This window comes from Mycotypha africana (assembly GCF_025528875.1).
Source record: "Mycotypha africana strain NRRL 2978 chromosome Unknown BDF20scaffold_1, whole genome shotgun sequence".
NCBI lineage: Eukaryota > Fungi > Mucoromycota > Mucoromycetes > Mucorales > Mycotyphaceae > Mycotypha > Mycotypha africana.
Window position 1 is genome coordinate 1,778,438 of NW_026515725.1, and position 24,583 is coordinate 1,803,020.

The 24,583-nt window shown below is 37.6% G+C and overlaps 8 protein-coding genes across 8 annotated transcripts; 5 read left to right on the plus strand and 3 right to left on the minus strand.

Annotated features, from left to right (window-relative positions):
• Positions 1 to 919: 919 nt before the first annotated feature.
• BDF20DRAFT_844583 (uncharacterized protein) lies at positions 920 to 1,827 on the plus strand. The gene is made up of 3 exons (XM_053079629.1): positions 920 to 1,139; positions 1,215 to 1,714; positions 1,805 to 1,827. The coding sequence occupies exons 1-2, from the start codon at positions 933 to 935 to the stop codon at positions 1,434 to 1,436; spliced, it is 429 nt and encodes a 142-aa protein (XP_052940680.1). The 5' UTR covers positions 920 to 932; the 3' UTR covers positions 1,437 to 1,714; positions 1,805 to 1,827.
• A 790-nt stretch (positions 1,828 to 2,617) lies between these two features.
• Positions 2,618 to 3,499, plus strand: BDF20DRAFT_844593 (uncharacterized protein). The gene is made up of 3 exons (XM_053079630.1): positions 2,618 to 2,793; positions 2,871 to 3,114; positions 3,183 to 3,499. Exons 2-3 carry the CDS (start codon positions 2,907 to 2,909, stop codon positions 3,368 to 3,370), a joined length of 396 nt encoding a protein of 131 aa, XP_052940681.1. The 5' UTR covers positions 2,618 to 2,793; positions 2,871 to 2,906; the 3' UTR covers positions 3,371 to 3,499.
• A 1,003-nt stretch (positions 3,500 to 4,502) lies between these two features.
• On the minus strand, positions 4,503 to 5,331 carry BDF20DRAFT_844596 (uncharacterized protein). Its single transcript, XM_053079631.1, has one exon. It carries the CDS (start codon positions 5,286 to 5,288, stop codon positions 4,545 to 4,547), a length of 744 nt encoding a protein of 247 aa, XP_052940682.1. The 5' UTR covers positions 5,289 to 5,331; the 3' UTR covers positions 4,503 to 4,544.
• A 742-nt stretch (positions 5,332 to 6,073) lies between these two features.
• BDF20DRAFT_844597 (uncharacterized protein) lies at positions 6,074 to 6,931 on the minus strand. Its single transcript, XM_053079632.1, has one exon. The coding sequence runs from the start codon at positions 6,868 to 6,870 to the stop codon at positions 6,229 to 6,231; it is 642 nt and encodes a 213-aa protein (XP_052940683.1). The 5' UTR covers positions 6,871 to 6,931; the 3' UTR covers positions 6,074 to 6,228.
• Positions 6,932 to 10,460: 3,529 nt separating this feature from the next.
• BDF20DRAFT_904090 (ABC transporter transmembrane region 2-domain-containing protein) lies at positions 10,461 to 13,726 on the plus strand (the record flags this gene model as incomplete). The annotated part of the gene is made up of 16 exons (XM_053082982.1): positions 10,461 to 10,707; positions 10,773 to 10,866; positions 10,951 to 11,029; positions 11,124 to 11,204; positions 11,285 to 11,478; positions 11,571 to 11,656; positions 11,727 to 11,773; positions 11,843 to 12,027; positions 12,098 to 12,132; positions 12,210 to 12,275; positions 12,389 to 12,441; positions 12,509 to 12,715; positions 12,790 to 13,197; positions 13,301 to 13,404; positions 13,479 to 13,547; positions 13,639 to 13,726. The coding sequence occupies 16 exons, from the start codon at positions 10,461 to 10,463 to the stop codon at positions 13,724 to 13,726; spliced, it is 2,043 nt and encodes a 680-aa protein (XP_052940684.1).
• A 3,168-nt stretch (positions 13,727 to 16,894) lies between these two features.
• On the plus strand, positions 16,895 to 20,405 carry BDF20DRAFT_997307 (uncharacterized protein). The gene is made up of 8 exons (XM_053085437.1): positions 16,895 to 17,152; positions 17,238 to 17,332; positions 17,437 to 17,701; positions 17,830 to 17,922; positions 18,012 to 18,402; positions 18,482 to 18,561; positions 18,637 to 18,735; positions 18,818 to 20,405. The coding sequence occupies exons 1-8, from the start codon at positions 17,108 to 17,110 to the stop codon at positions 20,066 to 20,068; spliced, it is 2,319 nt and encodes a 772-aa protein (XP_052940685.1). The 5' UTR covers positions 16,895 to 17,107; the 3' UTR covers positions 20,069 to 20,405.
• Positions 20,406 to 20,582: 177 nt separating this feature from the next.
• On the minus strand, positions 20,583 to 21,681 carry BDF20DRAFT_844615 (eukaryotic translation initiation factor 5A). Its single transcript, XM_053079633.1, has 3 exons — positions 21,613 to 21,681; positions 21,228 to 21,437; positions 20,583 to 21,035 (listed from the first exon to the last, which is right to left on the minus strand). Exons 2-3 carry the CDS (start codon positions 21,434 to 21,436, stop codon positions 20,768 to 20,770), a joined length of 477 nt encoding a protein of 158 aa, XP_052940686.1. The 5' UTR covers position 21,437; positions 21,613 to 21,681; the 3' UTR covers positions 20,583 to 20,767.
• An 871-nt stretch (positions 21,682 to 22,552) lies between these two features.
• BDF20DRAFT_831467 (cytochrome P450) lies at positions 22,553 to 24,384 on the plus strand (the record flags this gene model as incomplete). Its single annotated transcript, XM_053078452.1, is given in 3 exon segments — positions 22,553 to 23,700; positions 23,786 to 24,051; positions 24,071 to 24,384. The coding sequence occupies 3 exon segments, from the start codon at positions 22,553 to 22,555 to the stop codon at positions 24,382 to 24,384; spliced, it is 1,728 nt and encodes a 575-aa protein (XP_052940687.1).
• Between the last annotated feature and the right edge of the window lie 199 nt (positions 24,385 to 24,583).

Sequence of the window (24,583 nt, forward strand, 5' to 3'; positions counted from 1 at the left end):
TAAAAATCCCTTTAAAGGATGATGACTAGACAGCTTATTACTCTTCCCACTTCGTTCTTTGTTCCCAAACCTTCCGGGGTCGCATTGGGTAGAACGCCATCCTAAGATGCTCGCAAACACCTTTTTCCTCTACGACCGGTCCACCAACCGCCTCATAATGAAACATCCAGGAGAATATAGTGTGAAACCGCGGTTGCTTTCACAGCTCTTGGGCCAATTACTCACAGATTCTACAGTGCAACTTCACCCCTATATCAATAGATTGCGGGCAGGCTCTTCTATAGCTACCGATGACCCAGATAAGGCATTGGAAACTTCACGACTACGACGATTGGCCAACAGTAACATTTGGCATCATTATTCGGCTTCAACGTTTAAGCTTTATCATAACACACAAATACAACAAACATCAGCTATAGAGGTAGTTCCCAAACGGATGTTCACCCTGTTCTGATTTCTTCCGGCTCGTGACCTAGGCTATCGCACCATTTTGACAAAAATTACCATGCTTATCAGTCTTGCAAACCTCAGGGGTAGTTTCATCGGCTACTTGCAGACTTTGTAACCATGATACCGATACGTTTGACCATTTCACAACCAGTTGCCCTCAAACCTGGCAGATATGGCAAGAAGGCCTCGCGGTATATTTTCCGTCCTTCGGCTTTGATCCTCAAAGCATCTCTGCCGCCCTAAGATTACACCCGCCACCATCACTACCTTCGTCCGAGCAATATCGATTTTTCACCGTCTGCTTCAGTATCCATTGAGCTATCTGGACGTCATTCTTCCGAATGATATTCCATGACACTCCTTTTCAACCCCCATCCGTCATTAGTAAAGCCCACAATGTTATTTCCTTGAGCCTGCCTTCCTCGCAGCTCTTGCAGGAAGCGGCTGCCTTCGACTAATTTACCCGTCATAGAAATTACGTTATGTCCAAAAAAGTTAACACTGATAACCTGTATAAAGAATGGTTGGAAACAGCTCAATTGATTGATCCACAGTATGATTATTTCTCTTTTGCCCAGCTATGCAACGAAAATAATTGCACAACAAACATTTATTATATGACTTTACTAACTAAGGTGAAAGACGATCCTGGAAATCGTGGAGCTATCAAAGCATTAAATCAATTTCATGTAAAACATTTTTTACAACACAACCTTTGTTTCCGAATTGATTAATTTGTATTATTTATATATATATATTCATAGAAACGTGAAAATGAACAATCGTCTTTTGGAAGAGAATTTTGTGAATATTGGATAAGACGTGAAACCTCTGAAGCAACTACAAAGGTCCTGAAAAGAAGGTTGGAAACCTTTGTCCAACTGAATGAAGATACCTGTGAAGGAATTGAAGCCATATCAAAAAATGTACTTCTTCTTTGTGTGTTTGTTTCGCATAAAACCTTTTGTATTAACTATTTATATTGATGCAGGTGCACATAAAGGCTAATTATCACAACGCAGGAGGCAGGTCCGGTAGTCATGATTGACGTGTTTGGTGAGATAATAAATACAATACTCGATTACGTACAACCAGGTAGAGAATACATTCGACCACGGTCTATCTATATTGCATCTAATATAGGTTATGTACAAGAATACAACAAGATAGAGGATTGAAGTGTAACACAAGAAGCCTCTGAACCTGAAATTAGTGACTAGCATACGCGTCCTCAAATAATAGAATTCCCATTAAACCTCACAGAGTAAACAATCCTTCTACTTCATCAGAAGAACAATAAAGACACTTAAGTTCATAGTCGTCGACTTACAACAGTTATATATCTTTAATTAAGCAAATACAACAATGATGACCAGAACAGTTTGAAATATGATAACAACCACGGAGAGGTTCCTGATAATAATGAAAGCGATGCAAATAGCATTGAAACAAAAAATAATGATTACGATATGACTGCAGGTTACTTCAAGCATGTAATTACTACAACAAATTAACTTAGCGTTGAGTAAGTATGTAGCTAGCTGACATGTTAAAAGGTTTCCTGTTACTCATTTGAAACTTTTTTTATGCTTTTTCAGATTGAGCAGTTTCCAGTTCCTCTTATTCGATGACAATGGTGTAGCTGTGTTGTTCAAAAATCTCTTTGGTGAAAAGCTTTACTTCCAGATAAAACAGAAACATCGCTACTGATGTATCGTACGTCGCCTTTTTGTAGCGATTTAATTCCTTGATAACTGAAGCCCCCCCCCAAGCACAGCATTATTACGAAAAATAATTAGAAAATCTACGTTGGGCGATGAGACATTTGATCCCATTATTCACGCCGATCTCTCTTTTGTTGAGGTCGTTGTCACACATTTGTAGGTTTGTGCATATAATCAATATAGTACATCTTATAACCAACACAATTCTTTCGATTTTTTTAGTCTCAATTTAATCACCAGGCCTAGAAACCCTTTACAACATGTCTGTATGGAACGTACCTTTATATTCCAATGTCAACTAATGAACGCAGCCGATGTATCCGATGGCGTTTGGATTGGGTTCCTGGAGGCCACCGAACCTATTACCTTAAACATTCCTCGTCATTAATTACAAAGCTCCACGCTATCTCCTGTTTAAACATGCATCACCACCTACGACTCCCTTCATCAGTCTGCGATCCCATATCTTATGTCCTCAACCGTCTTCCTACACATCCGATCAACAACCCCTCCCAAATACAAAACTGGCATTTTCTATGGCCAGTACTTTGTCGCTGACAACGGTGTTTATCTTGAGTAATCTATTCCTATCCAATAATGATATCGTTAATCTTGACTGGTATGTTACATATGTGTATATGCATATGCATGCTAATGTATAAAGCACTACCGCGTTATTGACTTTTGTTCCAATAGGTTTGAAAGTGAGATTCAAACAACTTGTACAACAAAATGGGAGGGGTGGCCTTTGCCATCAAGGATAGGAAAGTCACTCCTGTTGTTATTGAGTTTTCGGAAGGTTTCAGGTTCAACACCACCAACAAAAAAGAGCAAGATGATGAGACAAAGATGGTGGGCAACATTTTGAATCTTTTAAAGTCCAAGGAAGCATTACAAATAGCGAATTACCCTATACCACAGCATTACATTCGTTTCTTTGGTAGGTTATTTCAGTCTATTATGTCGCTTTTTTTTTAAACTAAAATACTCCCTTCTATTGTATTGCAGGAGGAGAAATCGTTTTCGAGTGTATTTGCTTGCTGAAGAACGAAGAATATATCAAGCGAAAGTACTTTACAATCACTTATCCAACGACTTGTGAAGAGCTAATCTTGTTTGTGAAAAAAATGCCACATTTGCTCGATTGGAAGCACACGATAAACATGCAAACCAAGCAAATGCTGGGTTATGAATGATAAAAATGTCTCTTTTGTTAATTTATGTTTATCAATGCATGTTCTTTCATATTGATTATTTTCAATTTCCTCGTCATTTTATGCTTGTAACATTCTGACTTGTAATTCATATAACAATCTGAGAAACAATCCAGATTTACTGCCTTTACCAGCTATGGTACACTGGAACAAATAATATTCCAGGCACACTGGGGACGAATAAGATTTCATCAGGCACACTTCAACCTTACTGGTAATCTAGATATCTCGCAGTGGCGTTATACAATTCATTTAATAATCACATGAGCCAAATGTATGTATTAATCCACCTAAACTATATACCGTGAATTTTACCAATCTCCTCATTTCACTCGAAAGCTTTTTCTAACCAAATCATTCATTTTTTAGAGATATAGAAGGGACCTAGATGTTACCTCAGAATAAAGACAATCAATATCTTTTTATAGTCTCGCTACTTTCACTTAGTCTACTATAACTCTAAATTTGAATAAGATTTACAAAGAGGAACAAATATTACTCGGTTGTCACTACTACTATCTTAATTCCACTAAAGCTCAGTTCTACCTCGCATCCACATAGACGACCATTCAAATTCTAAACCAAAATAAAACGACAGAAGAACTATTGTTCGGTTTCACTGACTCACTTAGTCTTTACTTAGCAAATTATTATCTCTGATATCAAGAATTTCACAGTGCTGCCTGAATGATAAACGAAAGTATTATTAAATGCTTCAAGGGCAATAGCTTTTTTAAATTATTATTCTAGTATTCTAAGCTCTCCTCTTTATTGGGATTTAATCATTCAATAAACAAATAGAAAATATAGTAAAAGGAAAATTCTCCACCGTCGCGGGCAGGGTGTTGAACCCTACTGCTTTACTGTCCTTTCTGAATGACATTAACTTAATAATGGCAATCCCTAGAGTGAGTGGAGGGCTACGGTACGCAGTACAATGTGCTGTTGAAACCACAAAGCAGGGCGAGGCCGCTGGTTTACATTCAAGTTGAAGAAAGAGAAGAAAAATACTAAACAAAAAAAAAAAATTCTTTTTCTAATTGTAATCACATTTTATTATCGAATCAAATGAACACACCAGTTAAACAGTAACTTTAATTTGGTGCATGTTACATGCAAATTGAGGAGTTATATGGATTCTCTATTCAAAAATTCTCTAAGTAACCAAATCATCTGCATCATAATCTTCTTCATCCTCTTCGTTTTCATCTTCATCCTCTTCCTCTTCCTCTTCCTCCTCCTCCTCGTCTCCGTCCTCATTACGATTGGTGGCAGGAGCTTGAGAGATCGAAGGGAGAGCAATACCTTGCTGTTGTTGTTGTTGAGGTGGCTGGATTTGTTGCGGAGGAGGCTGCTGGTAGTAATAAGCAACTGGCAGCATGTTTTGTGCCGGAGGAGTTTGTTCTTGCTGCTGCCGCTCAGGATATTGGTAAGTAGGGTACAAGACCGAACCTTGTGGTTGCTCTTGTTGTGTTGGTTGATAATAGTTTGAGACAGCAATAGGTAACGACGGTGATGTTGCTGCTTGTTCTACAGAAGGGACGTGGTTAATCGCTGGTTGCTGCATCTGGTCCGTAGAAGCGGGCTGGGTCAGCGTAGTGGATTGTTGCTGTTGTCGTTGTTGAGTTTCAATTGTAGGAAGAGTTATACTCGGTATTAGTATAGTATTGGCGCGACGTTGAAGGAGCAAGGCAGCTTTTGCTCCTTTCTCTCCAACGAGTTTGCTGAAGTGCCTTTTGTTCATACTCATTGGACGAAGAGGGTAACCTTTTCGTAGCACAAGGTCATATTTATCTAGTGGCAAGTTATCAGTATGTTCCGCTACCACTCTCGGTTCGATGATGAAGGTTGTTAATAAAGCAGTACAAATTACCGCTATCCATAAGAAGGAAAACTGCATTAAAATAATCTTATAATTAAGTAGACAATTAATAATTGAGTATGGCAAATTCAAAGCAAGAAGAAAAGCCAAATAAACGATAACGAAAGAATTAATCGATTCCTAATACAACAAAGATTTTAGGAGTATGAATGAATTCTTTGTCGATTGTACCTGAGCGGATAGATTTACGAATGAGAACCAACAAAAAAAGCCCACCCTGCTTGTGTATGGCGCAAAATGAGGACTCAGCTAGCCGTGCATTATCTTTGAAGTACATTAACTTCTATATGGCTCCTGAGGACTGACTAACTGTTTAAAGTAAGTGCAGGTTAATCTTATTTTTCTTGCTGTAAGTTACAAGGATCGTCATTCTAACTATCTTGGTTGAAGTTGGACAATAAATGCCTATTACGTGAGTTCTTGTCTAAATTTTGCATTGAATGCTTCTGTACTAGTATATAATTACTAGATGCAAAACGCCCACATAATACAAAAGTGTTAAACTTTTTTAAAAAGATGTACTTATAATGGCCGCTTACAGTAACTCTTTTGGGTTTCTTCCCCACATTCGCAGAATCCAACAATAAAACCATACTCCTGAAGCTACTCCTTTGTGAACTATCATAGTACAACAAAACCTTGCAGCTATCCGTTGTAAGTAAGATTCTCCTATTGTATTTACGTTAGGGATCTACAGTACCTCTTATTCAAGATAAAATTATCCATTAAGCCTGAGCTATTTACCAAATTAGCACTCATTGTATACAAAAAGGTTCAAGATGGATAGTTCACTCTTGTATTCAGTAAATAAAATAGCTTTATTGATATTCTTACAATAATTAAATTAGACAGACGACATTATTAAATGCTAACGCTTGGTAAATAATTGCGATCAAGCAAACAATGGTTTCAAAGTAAAAAGAAATGTAAATTCACCAAGTAAGAAAGTTATAGTGATTTAACCTGAGGATTCATTATCTTCAGAGGGGCTATCTTCCTCAGGCTCTTCCTCATCAGGCTCTTCCTCGTCTTCCTCTTCTTCATCTCCAAGAGAACGTTTTTCGTTCTCATTTTCATCTTTCTCATCTTCGTCTTCCTCATCATCACCGTTCTTTTCAGACCGACGTCTAAGACCTTCACTTGCTTCTTCAGGTTCATTTTCATCAGGTTCATTTTCATCTTCATTTTCTTCATCTGCTGGGACGGGGGGAGTAACACTTGCAGCAGCTTGGACACCATTCGCGCCAGCACCACCAGCCTGAGCAGCAGGAACAGCAGCATTACGACGGGAAATTGTCTGACTTTTAGCGCCATCTACTATGTGCAGAGCAGAATCACTAAGGGAGGCATCCTGAACCGCATCAACAGCATGGCTAACGATAGTACCGGCGCCGCCCTGGTGGAGAACAGCATCGGCAGTACCAACTACATCATTATCACCAACGCGTTCCAGGGTATTTCCGATAGCACCGCTAGAAACACGGTCACCGACATCATTATTTCTAACCAAATCAGATTCAACTAGCGGTCTAGCGTGAGCTATAGTCAACATGGAGACCATGAGAGCAACGGCACTAAGTGAAATGGAATTAAAACGCATCTTTGTATTGTTGCTTTAAGATAGCTTTATGAGAAATAAAAAATTTAATGGTAAACAGTGGGGAAGAAAAAGAAAGTAAAATAGAAGAAAGGGCAAAGCGAAAAAATCTTAAATACCTTTAGGAATAAGCGAAAACAAGAATTTCTTCAGTTCTGTTGATCCTCTATTTGTTTTTCCTTGTCGGCACAGTGCTGAGGGCAGTAATAAGGGCGGTTTGATATTGCGCCTTTAGAAAAAAGAGGTTACATGCATCTTAGATAGGAGAGGGGGCACTGTTTAGACAGATATATACCAATATTTCCTACCGTTTCTACTTGTTAGAGTAGAAAGGTATACAAGAAGATCTTTTGAATTCGACATATAGATACTGTGGAAACTCGGGGGAAGGATTTTCTTGAGTCTGGGTGGCGAAAGATAACATGATCACAAGGATAAGCGTTGTAATGGATCATCATAAACTGAGAATTCTTATATTTTGTATCTTTACAAACATTAGAGCTTGACTTTAAGAAGAGATTCTACATGGAATTAGACTTAATATATGCAAAAGCGTTCATACTTAAGCCATGGAAGTGATTAGTTTCAAATTAATTATATAAAACCTTCTAGAAATGCAAATGTCGGTTGACTTAGCACATTGTTTTACATTCAAGAACTGTCCTCAAGTGCATAGAAGTATATAGCACTTGAGCAAATCGTTTGTGTGAATGGATAATCTTATTTAAACTTATTTTTCATACAGAAGATGACGATCTTATTCTTTCTCCAATGAAATGTTTCCACTCGTACTTCCTCTGATTCTGTGCATTAAAGGATTCTCAACTATAGGCATGTATGTACAACCAGGCAGGGAAAATTTTACTTATATACAAAGAGACAGCTTTCTTTATTCATCAGCTATACTGGGTAATTAAACCGACCATATATTTTACAACCAAATATGTAGCTATATACCAGTAGATCATAAAATAATAAGTAATGGTAAATGGATCGGCATATCAAATGTACATTGATTGCACTTCTTTTGAGAAATCAAAAGGCACATATAAACCCTCCTTTTGTATAACGGTCCTATCCTAACAAAGGCAACAAAAAAGGAATACATATACATATAAATAAGGGACTTTTGGCAGTAAGTTTGTAGGTTGAGGCATGTGCCACTCGCCCAAAAGGCGTTAAAAAACAAATAAGTCCGATTCTCTACGACAAACGATGATCATTTACTTTGTCAATCATTTTTTTTTAAAAAAAAAAAGATCGTCAAACACTTCATTTTTTCCACTGCTCATTTTCGCTTAACTCCATAAGATACACCCCAAGGACATAATGATGCAATGGTAAGCTAGACTTGAGCTAGCTGTACGTCCAATTGAATAATTGCCAAATAATAAAAGGTGCGAATAAACTGTGTTTTGCTTTATATTACAATAATGGATAGTATGTTCATATGCAATGTCGTCTGCAGGAGAACCCTATTCAGACAGCCCGGTTGATAGATATTGTTGGTTTCCCAAAAAAGCAATTGGCCGGTTGCAAAACGATCAAATTAGCGGGTACAAATAGGTACCGATTACATATAAAATTTTCGGTCAAATACTGTAGGCGAATAAAACACAATAAGAAGAAAAGGATCTGTTAAGGTTAACTCATAGCGCTTGACCATAATTGGTCAGTAGAATTATATAATAGTTTTTTTCTGGTAAAGTTTAGTTAAAACGATTAGATATTTTTTTCATGAAAGGCTCAGAATAGAGTTCGTTTACAGCAATTTACAATGGACGTTTGGTATGATGGAAAAAGCCATAAAAACCACTAAGTAATGGTTGTATAAGTATTATATGTTATCTGGAGTTGATACATCTTCTCACATGATAGCTGAAAAAACGCTAGAAATGTCATTTCTACAACAACAAAAAAAAAAAAAACTGCTTAACTTAAATTGTTCGATTATCCGTTGGAAAGTCAGGCTTCTACTTTATAGTCTATTTCGTTAGTCCTTAGTAATATATTTAAATGGATTTGGATTTGTTAAACTAACTTACCTTCCGTTAATATAGCAATAAGCTCCAAAATCTTTACTTTAATGAACTTGTTTAAAGCCAACTACAAATCGTTACCAAGCTTTAGAACATCTGCTTCCAAGTGACCATTGAAGGAGTTTCCTGGCTTTTCAACTTCAACAATGAATGGCTCAAAGTTGGTCATAGCAAGTGGATCTAAATATAAGGCATCAAATCATGACTTTCCGCTTCTTGAAACCATTCGTTATATTATCTTGAGGATTGTATCAGCGATGTATATTATATACATGTATACAAAATATACCATTCAGTTTTTATGCCTTTTGTCGTAAACACGATATAATTAAAAGGGGTCGTAAGGTTTCTATTATTAAATTTAATGCGGGCTTTTTTTTTTGCTATTATTGTTCGATAACGTATATAAGACGGAAGCAATAATCTTCACGGCGACTTTTTCCATCTTGATTGTCATAACGCACCAATCTAATAGATCGCTATATACTCTACATCTATATAAGATATTGCAACCTAACATGATCTACAATGCATAATCAACACAAATTTATGTAAAGCTGCTGCAACTGACAATGTTTATATGAATCTAGACTATTGTTTGCCCGATAAAGGCTGTCCATCTTAATGTAACAGTCAATTGTACATGTACAGCCGCCAAATTGATTTTTTGCAATTAACAAACTTCATTTTCCTGGCTTTATCCTTCTTACGTCTCTTCATTGAAATCTTACAGATTATGTTTCTTTATATCCATTTACAAAAGAGAATTTGGACATCAAGGACCTCTGAAAGTATTCTTCTTAATGACACGGATACAAGCTACCTTATATGGGCATCTTTTAAAAAGGGCATAATAAATAGAATCGTTAAGGTTGAGGCAGTTGTAATAGTTCGATTTGTGTTTTATTGCACTTGATTATTCTCTAAAACAATGTCATAGGCTCTTGCCAGTGTTGTCACTGCCAGTTCTTCTTGTGCATAATGATTTCCTCAAAGGGTGCTGGATACAGCGATACGGTCAATATGCACAGTCTAACATTGTTATATTTGGACATGATAATTTCGCCCAACAGTTTAGTCAGATATAATACCACTCAAGGGCAATCAATATCTACATACACGATGGCTACCATAACAGATGTATCTGGCTGTAACTGTCTTGATAAAACCGCTGACACATGAAAATTCCAGGAAAAGAGCAATCTTTTCCCAAGGGAGATTAAAAATGCGACAAAATCACCGGTTCTTTGAGTTTAACCGGAGAGAGGTTGGTGCCTGGTTTTCTCCACAAATATGCACCGAAAAAATAAAAGAAAATAATTCTGATCCAATCAAAAATAATACCAAAGCCTTTTTGTTATTATTAAGGTAAAATGCATATATCATCGATCTTCAAATAACTTTGGAATCATTTGCGAACCATTTCTTAACCCTGAATTGATCAAGCTTTAACCGTCAGTTTTCTTTCCTCCTATTTTTTTTTTTTTTTTGTTTTTTTTTTTTAATTTGCTTTATTCGTTCATATCCTGTATTTTTTAATCTAAAAAAGCAAAAATGGCCAATGCCTTTTCCTTGTTACTGAACAAAAGCAAAAAACCAGTTTCCGGTTTATTCGTCATCTCACTCATCTATGCGATCTACAAAGCGAGACAAAATTTCAAAGTACATACAAAGGCAGCTCCTTATAAGAGTAACCAACAGCAATATCAACATGAAACTAAGACGAAACAGAAGAAAAGAGTTGGAGTCAACGCTGAATTTATTGAACAGATGAAGAGACTATTGCCTATCTGTGTACCTGGTAAGAAGCATGTTATCTGCTTACTTTATGATAACAGACTTGATAATGAGCAATGGGTTTCACAGGTCTATTCTCCAAAGAGTCTGGTCTATTACTTGTTCTAGCTACTGTCCTTATAGCTCGCACATGGTTGGATATTTGGTTTTCAGGTTTCAATGGGTAAATGTAACAAATCGAATAAGAAACAGTAACTAGAAAAGAGTTTGAAAGAAGAAAGCATTAACAATTCTTATTGCTATAAAGTTCTGTAGTGAAAGCCATTGTTTCAAGAAATAGAAAGGATTTCATAGCAAAAGCAATTGTTGAGTTTGGTTTGATGATGGTAAGGATATCTGTATAGATCATGATGGGAGTCATGTTGTTTCTGATGCTCTTTAAAAATACCTGTTGGTACTTGTTCCAACAATCTGTTTTAGTGGCCGATGAGTATTGTCAATAACTCGCTCAAGCTAACTATCAATGCACTCGCACTTAGTTTTCGAGAAAGGTTGACTTCGGTAAGAGAACAGTACTGGTATTCATCAGAAAGGAGGTTGTGATTATATACATATCGCAAAATGTTAATGCTTATACGTAGCATGCGCATAACCAATATCTGGATGGAATTACCTTTTACAAAATATCCAATTTGGACAACCGACTTCATAATGCAGATCAACTGTTGACTCAAGACATAGACAAATTCTCAGAGAATTTGTCTCACTTGTATTCGGATATAGCAAAGCCTGTGGTTGATATATTCTTATTTGCGTACAAGCTAGGAGAAGCAATGTAAGCAGATAGCATTTCATTTGATTTTGTATAGACGACCAGATCAAACGATACTGATTTCTAGAATATATGACCTACAATGATGTTTTTAGAGGTACAGAAGCACCCTTCTTCATGATTGGTTATTTTGTTCTATCTGGTGTCTTGCTTCGTGCTTTCTCTCCGCCATTTGGTCGATGTAGGCATCACATACATGGTATAAGATATCAAGTATTATAGTGTACTCACATTTATACATTTAATTACAGACACTGCTGTGGAGCAAAAATTGGAAGGCGATTTCAGATTCACACATGTAAGCTGTAGTCTTTGGAGATGTGGACCCGAATCAATAATTAACGTACTATTCCTTTTTTCTACACAGTCTCGTATTATTACACATTCTGAAGAAATAGCATTCTACCGTGGTGGGGAACGTGAGAAGGAAGTTGTTAATAATACATTCCAAAAGATATCAGATCATGTACGTAAGGTGTATACTTTACGTTTCCTCAATGGTATTTTTGATTCTGTTCTTGTTAAATACTGCGCTACAATGACGGCCTATTAGTGAGTACAAATCGACATGAAAAAATTCTCGAAAAGAGAGTTCCTAACGTAATTGATATTCAACATATAGCCTTCTAGCAAGACCAGTATTCGATCCTCGCTATGGTAACTCTATACGAACAAGTAGGGAAAGAACAAAAATTGTATAGTAACGCTCATTACCACATTTTGAATTTGTACAGCCACGAAACGCATGGGTGCATTGGCAGATGATCCCACAAAATTGATGGAAGACTATTCTAGAAACTGTAAGTAGTAGAATCTATTACTAACCTTTTTAATGCAAATGTACAATTCTTAAACATGCCGTTTACTTTACACTGTGGAATAGCCGGTTATTTGATCAATCTATCCCAAGCAGTCGGCCGATTGATTTTAACAGGACGTGATTTAACGCGTTTTGCTGGTTATACCGTAAGTGATGACTACAATATTATCCAGCTACAAGTACGATCTAAACGGTTAGACATTTTATAAATAGTCTCGTGTTGCCGAACTCTTCGATGTATTGACTGATGTTCGTAAAGGGAAGTATTCGCGCACCATGATGTCTACAGAAGAAGGAATCAATGCGGCTACAAAGAACAGGATAGTGGATACGAATAATACAAAAGGCAAAGTGTTGATTCAAGATGGCGTCATTGTTTTTGACAAAGTGCCCATTGTGACGCCAAATAGCGATGTTTTGGTAGGGTTTCGGCAAAGATAAGAAAAGGAATAGGAAGCCTACTTATTCACTTATTATTGATGTATATTGATTAGCTCAAAGACCTATCTTTCAAGGTCAACACTGGTATGAACTGTTTGATTTCGGGCCCTAATGGTTGCGGTAAAAGTTCTCTATTCCGTATCCTGGGTGATTTATGGCCATTATTCGGTGGTACCTTGACCAAACCAGCTGCCAGTCAATTATTCTATGTTCCCCAAAAGCCTTATCTCCCTCTTGGAACTTTCAGGGACCAAGTCATTTATCCCGATACACAAAGTGAAGCTTTAAAGAAAGGATATAATGACGATGCTATCATGAAGTTACTGGATACGGTACATTTAGGGTATTTAGTGGAACGTGAAGGTGGCTGGGATGCTGTGCAAGATTGGGCTGATGTTTTATCGGGGGGTGAGAAACAAAGGGTAGCCATGGCAAGATTGTTTTATCATAAACCCCAATTTGTAAGTGATTGCTAATTCTATTGTCGAAACGGACAAGCATAACGGAGGCGGTGTGGAAATCTTACCAGTACAGAAGCTCTAACAGTACTTAAATGTTGGATAGGCTATTTTGGATGAGTGTACAAGCGCTGTCAGTGTGGATATCGAAGCTATTATGTATGAGTACGCTCGTAAAGAGGGTATTACTCTGTTTACTGTATCACATAGGTAAGAGTATTTACAGTACTGAAACGAGTTTGGGTGGAAAAAAAAATCTCAAAAATCTCAATTTTGTTGTTTAGAACTTCACTTATCCGTCATCATGAATTCCTTTTACGTTTCGACGGCGAAGGTCATTATGAATTTAGAGAGTAAGTCATCAAAACGATATAATACTCGGCGCTCTGCAAGAAAAGATATATGAGAGAATTAACAAACTTAATGCTTTTTTTCTTTTTAAAGAATGGATCCTGAGGATGTTACATCCGCTTTTGGTTTTGGCCATGGTAAATCCAAGCCTCAGGCCAAATTAGACGAAGGACAACATTAGTTTTTTGGTGTACTAGCCGACATAGAGGGTTACTTGCTAGTCCATACTATTACCAGTTTTTTATGTACTTTTCTCTATAAAGTAATCTAGACGCATTTCGACGAAACTTAATTCCCGACTCAGAGGGTAGTTCTTAAAGTTGTACATGTTATCAGCCTTGTTTGTCGGGTTTTGTTTTGAGCACTCGCGTCGCTTTTCACGCATACCCGCATTTTCATTTCAACTCACGAAGTTGGCCACAGCTATTCTAACTTTAGATCTGCCGGCAAAATAGAGCTCAGATAAAAGTTCTGGATTCAGTGAGGTAGATAACAGGTTTACACAAGCAAATTCATAATTTTTAGGCAACACAGTTCCTTTTGTTCTCAACCTGAATTTCGTCCTATGAAGGAGGACAATTGTGGAGCCTTTTCTGTACATCAATGAAAAGAAAGCTATTGAATTCAAACAAACAGTTCACGTGTAGTAGGAGCAGAAACAAAAAGTAGTCTAGTACCAAAGTGGCTGCACAGAAACGCGAAATGACCACATCTTGAAGTTAAAAATACAGCTTTCGCTTCAGATTCAGACTCTCTGAAGAAATATTAGGACTTTTTGAAAATTTTTGTTTTGGGCTCTTCTCTGAATTAATTTGGACAGTTGCGAGGGCTCTACTCCTGAACTATTATCTGCTGACTGGCAGATATGGCAAGAAGGCCTCGCTGCATATTTCCCGTCCTTCTGCTTTGATCCTCAAAGCATCTCTGCCGCTCTCAGATTACACCCGCCACCATCACTACCTTCGTCTGAACAATCTCGATTTTTCACCGTCTGCTTCAGTATCCATTGGGCTATCTGGACGTCATTCTTTCGAACGATATTCCATGATATTCCTTTTCAACCCCCATCCGTCTCTAGTAAAGCACACAATGTTATTTCCTTGAATCTGTCTTCCCTTTGCTCTTGCGGGAAGCGGCTGCCTTCGACTAATTTACTTGTCATAGATATCTTCTTTTCCCCTCCATGTCCCACCTCTCAGCGATGTGTGACTAATTTATTATTTTCAAATAAAATAATCTACAAAAAAAAAAAAAAAGTTTTCCATCTAAACATCTGCTCTACCGACGCACTTCAGCCAGATAGAGTAGCCATAACAGCATAACAATAAAAGTTTGATTACGACATACGATAGATTATGCCATAATATGTAGTGACTCGGAGCGGGCCTCGACCAAGACTGCGACAAAGTAGGCATACGTGCTAAGCAGTGTAATGGAAAGCCGAATGAGGAGGGTAGTATGCTAATGAACTTATACACAGCAAGCTAGAAGCGTAAAGATCGAACCCTAAGTTTTTATATAAAGAGACTGACTGCTTCTTTTACTCGCGATGTTGAATGCGTAAATGAGATAATGCTTTATAATATGTTGTCAAAGGAAGGCTTTTTGTTGTCAACACTGATGATCATTTTCGTGTTTGAATCCTTCCACATCTCTCTTTCTCTTTTCTTTCATTTTTTGACCTCGTAAACACTGCTATCCTTTACTTGCATTTACAAGAGTATTATCATGGATAAAATCGAATCAGTGAAAGCAAAGCGCACAAAGAAAGAGAACCTATTTGGTAAGCATGTATTAAGGAATGCGTTTTCGGCGCACAATTGTACTAGAAACATTATTACACAATCAGAATATGTCAAGTGCAAAGACTGTAATGCGTCCGGGCATTATACTACAAATGCAGGTTTTATAAAGCCGTAGCCGCTGATGATGGTAACCTGAAATTTTCTATTCACACACAAGTCAATACACTAACAACTCACTCTTACACATAGTCGGTAGCTCTGGCACGAAGAGAAAACAGAGCGACAAGGTCAAGGCTGACAAAAAAGCTGCCAAAATGAAGAGAGCAGCATCACAAGCTGTAAAAGGCATCAGCTGTAAAGAAGAAGGCCATACCAGCTCCCGTTCGCCAGATTGTCCGAACCACACTCAATCGAAGCAGGAATTTATCTCGTCTGTCCTAGGCAGTGACTCTACCACGCTTACTATGAATCTTCCTGTTAGCCGTGCCGTATTATTCGAGTATCGTGAAAAGTTTATGGAAAAAGTCATTTCGTGCTGCAAAGACATTAGGGCTATCATGTTCCGTTGTCAGCTATTTGTCAATGCTTATCTCGCCCATATAAGAAGAATGACTTCCCTTCCGGAGTCTTTACATAGCAATTCTGGTACTCGATTGGGCAACTGGTTACAGGCAAAAAGGTCACTCATAAGACAGCAGTAAACGACAGCATCAAGATCTTTTTTGAAGATTTCAACCAAGAACATCCGGCAATAGTAATTAGCAATAACTTCACCAAAGGCTATAGCCAGTGTCTTACAGAAGCTGCCAAGGAGACAAGTGTTGCATACACTAATTCTATTGTCGAACTCTTTGAGCAACGGATGCTGAGATACTTGACCTACAAGCTTCAAAATTTGTTCGCTGTAAGGCCAACTTTCATCATTATCGTTGACACTATCTGCTCTTGCTGACATTTTTGTGCTTTGTCTTTGGAGATGGCATGTTTGGCAAAGATAACGTGAAGTTGAAGGGTCTCCGTTGTGGCGTTGTTGGTGTCTTGTTCTGTGCGCTGAAAAGAAGGGAAGCAGCCGGCAATCTGTTAGTGCTGACGATTAACGAATTCAAGACGCCAAAGATTTGCTGCCGCTGCCACAGCGAGGAATTGCATGGTTTGGATGATGTTCCCGGCCATAATATACTAGCCTGTAAAAGCTGCGGCATACTATGGAACCGGGACATCAATGCCTGTAAGAACATGATGTCAATAAGTATTACGCTTTGGAACGGGAACGGTAAACTCGAAGTATTCTCAAGGAAGAAGACCGCCACCGCCACCACCTCCTCTACCACTAACACATAATATCGCTGGAACGAGACCAGCTGATTTTTACAGGTAAGAATGGTAAACTTGTATTGTATATCTTTGTGAAAACTGTCTGTATGTTTCAATAGTCTTTACAACACTTGTCTAAAATAATATGGCTTTTGTCTAAACACAATTTCATCTTCATCCAAATATGAAGTTAATACTGTAACTTTCGATTTCCTTTAATTTTTGAGTGCCGACCATAAACCCACAAAAAATGGTTCTGCTTTCGTTTCCCTATTTTTTTCTTTGTGTATATTGTATTCAAAAATATATACCTTTTTTTTTTTGAGGTGACCTTATCAAATTTACAAGCTGCTTTTCTTTCCAATTCACAAAATTACTATTCAGCTATTGCTTTTATACCAGTAATATTTCTCCGCCTTTCCAGTCGAAACAACGACGAAAAACAAACATCGACAAGGAAAAAGAATTAGTTGAGATCTCCACCTTTTCATATTGTATACCGAATGCATAGATCTAGTAGAAGTATAAATCAAAGTCAAGAAGATGAGGTAAAATAGCTACTTGACATGTTAACTATAGCTCGTGATATACACGTTGTGCACTTTATTAAACTAGCAATAAAACTGTTCTCAGATAGCGAGCATTGATGCACACCTTGAGCATGTCAACAAGATTTTGAAATGGAGTATAGCCGATTTAGAAAAGTTTATGGGATCCATAAAAGCGAGGTAAAATAATAATAGAAATAAATCCCATTCAACGATAATACCCGTATGTATCTTATGCCCTTTACGCTGAACACTATCATTCTCGAATATGAACTTTTGGACAGAATCTTTGCAGAAGAAACTTATGTGAGTGCACTTGTGAAGATTGTCAAGCATCATAACCTTACAGAGACAGCCAACAGTAGCAACACAAATAGTGCAACAAATCATAATAGCGCCGGATTATTTGAAAACATCTATGGAGATTATGTTACTTTATTACAACGGTCCACTGCTCGCTATGAATCTTCAATGGAAAAAACCATCGAAATTAGACGAGAGTATATTGCATGTTTGAAAAATCAACTAGATATATTAACAAGAGTAAAAGTAAGCAGGAAACCCGAGAAGTGTCAACTATTTTTAAAGTGAAAGAGTTAGATTGAATTCAAAAAAATAGCCTAATTAATTCAACTATTACACTTCTATGCAAACATTTTTTTCTGCACAACCAAAAGGAATCTCATGAGCAAAGAAGGAAGAAAGTGAAAACAGTACTCGGAGAAAAGAACGCCAATTACATTACATTTCGAACGCGTGATATAGTCAAAGTAAGGAAAGCACCTTTCTGTCTCACAAAAAGTTTGAGCACAAGAGAAGCATTGAATAAATGATTAATTTATTTACGCTGTCTCTTCAGTTACATAGAGCATATCTTAACAAATGTCAAGAATATGCAAGTTTACAGCAACAAATATCTATGTCATCATCATCATCATCATCATCACCACAGCATAATGACGATGGATCATCATTACACAGCAACGATCTCCTCAGCCCACAAATGGCTAGGTTATCCACTGAAGAATCACGAATCTCTAGTGAAAGTGCTAGAAGTGAAGCACATTCGATAAGTGCTTTATCTCTTCAAGAGGGTGCTACATCCCCTCCCTCTTATAACAGCAAAAAGAATAGTATGGCAGGTTTCTTGAGTCAGATGAAATCACAAATAGCCAACGCAGCGGCAGCAGGTGATCCTGCGAAGCAAGCCGCAAGATTAGCAAAGTTGAAAAAGGACATCAGTGAGACAGGTAAAGAATTCTAATCAGCAGCCGTAACAGCATTTAAATTTAACCTTCTCCATATCAACTCACTTTTTTATGATGTTAGATCACGAATACAGACAAGGTATACGAATACTCGAATTTTTACGAAAAAAACAAATTGAAACAGCGGTTCATGCAATGAGAGTAAGTGAGATGGAATAAAAGACGTGACATTCTTTTTATTTTTTGGGTTAATTGTTAACAGGGATATTGTCTTAGCATGTTGAAGCCATCCTTTTAAGTAAATCTGAAGCCATTAAATCAGTCTTTATAACACTATGTAAACAAGAGGAAGACTGCTCAATGAATGAACTGGAGGTAGGAAAATACTATGAACAGCAAAAAAGAAATGTTGAATCAACAGTGAAACTGAATCGTGCGTTTTTCGTCACTTTATCAGATAGTAAAGCAAAATCTGAATCTTGCCCATCATATAGATAGCAAAGCAGACACAGATCGTTTCTTTGCTGAATATGAAAAAATTGGATTCACCCGACCTAAACCTGTTTACTACGATAACTATTACTACGGGCGATGTAAAGAAATATTGTTTGGATCAAGCTTGAACGAATACGCGGCAGATCATCAATGCACAGTGCCCATTTTAGTGACAAAATGTATCAATGCAGTCGAGCTGCAGGGCGGCTTGGAAAAAGAAGGCATTTACAGAATCTCGGGTAGACAAAGTGTTATTGATCACTTAAAGAATGAGTTTGAAAAGGATGAAGACTTGGTTGACTTGGAGAATCGAGATGTGTTTGTGATTGCATCCGTGCTGAAAATTTATTTGAGAGAGTTAAAACATCCTTTGTTTAATGTATCTGTACAAGAACGAATTGAATATTCCAGTATTCTTGATGAAAAGAAGCGTAAAGACATTCTAGTACTGAAGCTGAGCTCATTATCGAAACCTCATCGAGACACTTTGCAAGCCGTCATAACTCATTTGGCAAAAGTTGAACGTCATTCCGATTTAAACAAGATGAACATGAAGAACCTTTCCGTTATATGGACTCCGGCGCTTTTCCATGATCACAATCAAGCCGAGACCGCTGGTGAATGGTATTCTGATAAAGTATTAGAGGATCTTATAATAGAGCATAAGACCATATTTTCAATAGCGGAAGAAAGAGCAATAGAACAACAACAGCTACAACAGCAGCATCAACAGCAAGCAGCAGCAGCAGCAGCAGCAGCAGCAGCAGCAGCAGCAGCAACAACAACAGTAGGCCATCCAGATTCTTCGCCATCCACTGGTCCTTCATCATCTTCAGCTAGTGTATTAAGTTTACCCTATTCCTTGAGTGGTCTCACCCGAAAATCTTCACTTTCCAGACGGCCTACCATTCTAAGGGCAGGGGCAAATAAGCAGAATAATATTCTACATCAAAATAAACAGAACGATGAATCTCAGTACAATACCAACTCTATCACACAATCTCAAGCAGCCACTCCGTCACAACTGCAAACTACTGCATCCCCGTCTTCAACTTCGCACACTGATAATGTTTCCACGAATCATCATCCTAAAATTACACGTACAGATACTATGGTTTCTCATATGTCGTTGTCTTCTTCTGCCAGTACAGCTGCAACAGCTACAACACCTTCTATTAAAAATGTTGATTATGGCCAAGAGTTACGACACTAACGATAAAGACGAAAAAAGAAAAAAAAAAAATTACACCTACGACTCGACGATATATATAGTTAGGATACAGCAACAAGATACACCTTATACATATATACATTTATCTTTGTAGTATATAGTCTAATACATAATTCCCCCACTTACAACTATTTTATTCTCTTGCAGAAACAAGGAATTTTTTTTCACTTTGCATTTATACAATCTGTTCATATTCCAATATTAAATTTTTGTCTATAATACATTTCCGATAATAAGTCTCGTATGTACGTTCCTTACCAGTTTCAATAAAAGCAAGTTATTTTTTTTCCCAAAGAATCAATTAGATTCAAACAAGTGCGTTAAAAAAGCCTCAATATCGGCCAGCACTTAGTTCTGTAGCCTCAAACCAATCTTCAACGTTTGATAGTGCAGATGAGGCGAGATTATCGATCAACGAACTAATGCCAGGAATATTTTTTTCAACGGTCACCCCATAGTAACTCTCAAAAAAGAGACAAAGACGTTATCCCAAAAGTTTTATACACAAAAGTTTGAAATTTTTAATGATAAATAAATGGTGATAGGATCACAAAAAGAATCAATTTTTAGTTGTAGAATAAAAAAAGTCTTTCTGAACAAAAAAAAAAGCATGGTTACTCTTTATGTGAAAGCAGAGTTGGAGAGAAAACAAAATAAACTGGCAAACATAGTTTAAATTATTTAAGCCTTGGGGGCTTCCTTGAAAGACAAGGCGTGTTCTTCACCCATAGCAGAGACAACGGAAACGATGAGCTCCTTACCCTCATCAAAATCGGCTTCCAATTCTTCACCGAGTTCACCTTCAGGGAGCTTAACATCGTCCTTGGTAGAACCATCTTGCAACATCAAGTTAAGATAACCATCATCAATGTTAATAAGAGCGTAATCTTGACGAGTGACGTTGGGGACATCCATGTTGTGAGTGGAAGGGCAAAGATCTTCGTATTTCCTACAGAAAAAGAGGAGTAGTTGAAAATACTGAGTTAGTATTTGATTTTTCCCTTTCATTTTTGTTCAAGTTCCTCCTCGTCTCTACTCTTATCTTTACAATGTTGCAAGGGAGGGAGAGAAAGACAAACACGCGTAGGCACACAAATATACACATAGATTTCCATAATACAAAAACGCTAAGGATACTTACTTGCCAGTGAAGATATCAATACCGACCAAGTGGACCTTGGCGTGACCGTGCTTACCAGTCTTGGAAGTAGACATATCAACAATCTTACAAGGTCTACCCTTGATGACAACGTGGCCGTTCTTTCTCAAAGCAGAACATTGCATGGGGAAGGTGGTAGAGGCACCAGATTCGGCTTGTTCGAAGTTGTGTTCGTGTTCGTTGTCAGACATACTAAACACACAATGATAAAAATTGTTGGAAAAATGAGACGGTTAGCCTAAAGCTCTAGAGCATGGTTTGTTGCATTTTTGATCCACATTAAACTATTCTGCAGCTGTTTCTTATAAACAAAACTGCTTTCTAGACTATGCTTCAATATCAGCCTTATTGCTTCATGATAACTTACTTCAAGAACTTTAGATATTATAAAGAGGAAGAAGAAAAAAGAGAAAAATCAAACCAAAAAAGTCGAAGAAAAAAAATAGAAAAAATTAAGCCACGCGCGACGGCTCACACACCCCTAATCACTAAAAGGATTTGGGATTGCGCGGGGGTGCTTTTTTTTTTTTAAAACCTCCTCCAGTTCCTTGTCAACTAAAAAAATTTTCTTATTCGTGAAGCAACAAACGTTCTGAGTTCGAAATATACTGTAGGCTATTTTCTGATTTGACCATTTCTGAACTTCATTCGCATGCAAAGGAGCCTCCACTTTTTTTGATAAATTTGTTTATGGCAAGTCCCCTATCGTTGTACGTCCGTAGCATTTTATTCTTGCGACGTATAGATCAAATCTGTGGACCAGCCTGGTTGAGTTAATGATTTTTTTTTACAATTTGAAATGCCTCTCTCATCTGATTGCTCCATTTCGTGTTTCACCAAATTATTTGCCTCTTGCGTTTCTTGCGTTAGTCTGATGTGGCATCATGGACCGGACACTAGTTACTGTAGTCGTTCTGTTCTTGTTCAAATATCAACTGCATTCTTATTATCCAATTTTTTTTTCCCCAGCAAACCACCCAAAAGATAGATTGTTGCCTGTGATGCACGAATTCTATTTTTTTTTTTTTTTTTTTTTTTTTGTAGGCAGATGCGATCATTGATTCCTACCTACTAAATGACGATAGGATGAGCAATACTCAGAAACAAACATAGTACTCCACAAAAAATTGCCAAACCCGGGGAACTTAATTGTTCTCGGACCATCTCAGATACAATCCCGCGTCTTTTTTTCTTGGTAAAAAATTATTTGCTCCAAGGTCATGAGTATATCGAATTTCAGTAGTCTGTTATTCTTTTTTGTTTACCTCTATTTTTTCTTGTACGCTTAATTGATCTTTAATTTCAAAATGGACTACCAAGCTGTTCAAAAGGCAGTAAAACAATATATTGACAAGTATATACCTGCTACAGCTGTAGGACACCAACAACAATTCGATTACTCCGCTTTAAGAAAAATAGCGTTGAAAGTTGGTGTATCCACCGCAGTCGTTTATTTCATATTCAATGTTATTATCTATCGACTGTATCTTCATCCTTTGCGAAAGATGCCAGGCCCGAAAAAGCTAAGCTCAAAGTTTCTTCCTTTCCTGGGCAATTATCCCGAAGTGGTCAAGGAAAAGGAAACGGGTCAGGTTATGAATAAATGGGCTAAGCAGTTTGGCGGTATCCTTGCATTTTATGGTCCTTGGAATAGACCGCGAGTCCTCGTAACAGATGATCAACTCTTGAAACAGGTTCTCACTACTAGAGAATACGATTTTGTCAAAACCCCAGAAGCTTCAAGATTTTTGAAAGGTATCCTGGGGAACGGTGTATTATTGGCAGAGGGCGCCGCCCATCGTCTTCAACGAAAGATGTTAAATCCTGCATTTTCAGTAAATAATATAAGGGCTTTTGTACCACTGATGGCAAAACCAGGCTATCAATTAAGAAGTAAATGGCTCGATGTCATCAAAGGAAAAGAAAATAAAGTCAAAAGGCAAACTAATGATGATGGCATAATAGCTGCAGACAGCAATCAAGAAGAACAAGAAGAAGAAACCTTTACTGAATTAGAAGTCTCCAGTGGTCTATCTCTGGCCGCTTTGGATGTCATTGGATGGGCTTTGGGTGAAGATTTCAAATCTTTAGAGTCTGCAGGCACGCACCATCAAAGTAAACTAAGTCAGGCGTACCTTCATATATTTTCCAATGATATGTCCATGATGAGGATTTTGGCATTTATCTTCCCCTTTCTTAGCAAGCTCCCTACTGAAAGAAACCGAAGGATAAAAAGAGATTTGAAATGGTTGGAGGAAGAAAGCCGAGCCTTAGTACAGAGAGGAATGAATCGTGTGGCAAAAGCAAAAGCAGTCGGCATTAATTTGAATCACCCTGCTAATAACAGGCACAAAGACCTTTTGACGACTATGATTGAATTAGTCGATGACGATACAGGCAAAGGTTTAACTTTGGAAGAAATCCGAAATCAATGTCTTACCTTTTTAGCTGCAGGGTATATATGAAGAAATCAAACCGCCTCAAGTTGTTCCCTTTTTTTATACTAACCTGCGTAATATTTCTAACTTCTATAACCATAGTCATGAAACAACAAGTGTTAGTTTAAGCTGGTGTTTATGGTTGCTTGCTCAGTATCAACAGATTCAGGACAATCTGAGAGCAGAGGTCCGTACCTTGTTCAAAGAACATGACAACAATGACGGTGATATCAATAACGTACCAACTTATGATGAAATCAATGCTTTACCGTTATTAAACAATGTGGTTCGTGAAACCCTTCGTCTTATTCCGCCTGTCCCATACACAAGTCGTATCACTCGTGTTCCCTGTCGTTTTGGGTTCATATGTTTTGCCAAAAGGAACAGTTGTATTTTTGAATATTTTGGGTAATCATCATTCAGAAACCATCTGGGGAGAAGATGCTAAAGAGTTCAATCCTTACCGTTGGGAAGAAGGTAGTGGCCGTCCTTTGGGTAATGCTTATCAATACATGCCTTTTCTCGCTGGTGGACGACAGTGTATTGGTTACAAATTTGCATTGGTAGAGTTCAAGCTGTTATTAGCAATTTTGATTAAAGACATACAGTACTTTGAAAAACCAGGCTTTCAAGTGACAAAGAAGCAACAACTTACGCTGAGACCCTTCCCCAACATGCAGTTGTGGGCAAAAGCTATTTAATAACTAGAGCACGATAAACAAATTGTAGTAATAAACAATACCCCCTATTACCATTGGTTGGAGCTTTGTACATTTTAGCTATTCCCAATTATGATCCTTTATCTTCTTCATTCGAAGGTTTATTATAAAAACTGAGGTCAGTAGTAAGAGTATAATCGTAATCACTATTTACGCATGTTCGATTTCGTATGGATATATA

Coding starts and splice junctions, on each gene's coding strand:
- BDF20DRAFT_844597 (XM_053079632.1), bottom strand. CDS start 6,870: ATGCGTTTTAATTCCATTTCACTTAGTGCCGTTGCTCTCATGGTCTCC.
- BDF20DRAFT_844583 (XM_053079629.1), top strand. CDS start 933: ATGTCCAAAAAAGTTAACACTGATAACCTGTATAAAGAATGGTTGGAA. Junction 1,140..1,214: donor AAGCATTAAATCAATTTCAT/GTAAAACATTTT, acceptor ATATATTCATAG/AAACGTGAAAATGAACAATC.
- BDF20DRAFT_997307 (XM_053085437.1), top strand. CDS start 17,108: ATGCATAGATCTAGTAGAAGTATAAATCAAAGTCAAGAAGATGAG. Junction 17,153..17,237: donor ATCAAAGTCAAGAAGATGAG/GTAAAATAGCTA, acceptor AACTGTTCTCAG/ATAGCGAGCATTGATGCACA. Junction 18,403..18,481: donor AAAGGACATCAGTGAGACAG/GTAAAGAATTCT, acceptor TTATGATGTTAG/ATCACGAATACAGACAAGGT.
- BDF20DRAFT_844596 (XM_053079631.1), bottom strand. CDS start 5,288: ATGCAGTTTTCCTTCTTATGGATAGCGGTAATTTGTACTGCTTTATTA.
- BDF20DRAFT_844593 (XM_053079630.1), top strand. CDS start 2,907: ATGGGAGGGGTGGCCTTTGCCATCAAGGATAGGAAAGTCACTCCTGTT. Junction 3,115..3,182: donor GCATTACATTCGTTTCTTTG/GTAGGTTATTTC, acceptor ATTGTATTGCAG/GAGGAGAAATCGTTTTCGAG.
- BDF20DRAFT_844615 (XM_053079633.1), bottom strand. CDS start 21,436: ATGTCTGACAACGAACACGAACACAACTTCGAACAAGCCGAATCTGGT. Junction 21,036..21,227: donor ATTGATATCTTCACTGGCAA/GTAAGTATCCTT, acceptor CTTTTTCTGTAG/GAAATACGAAGATCTTTGCC.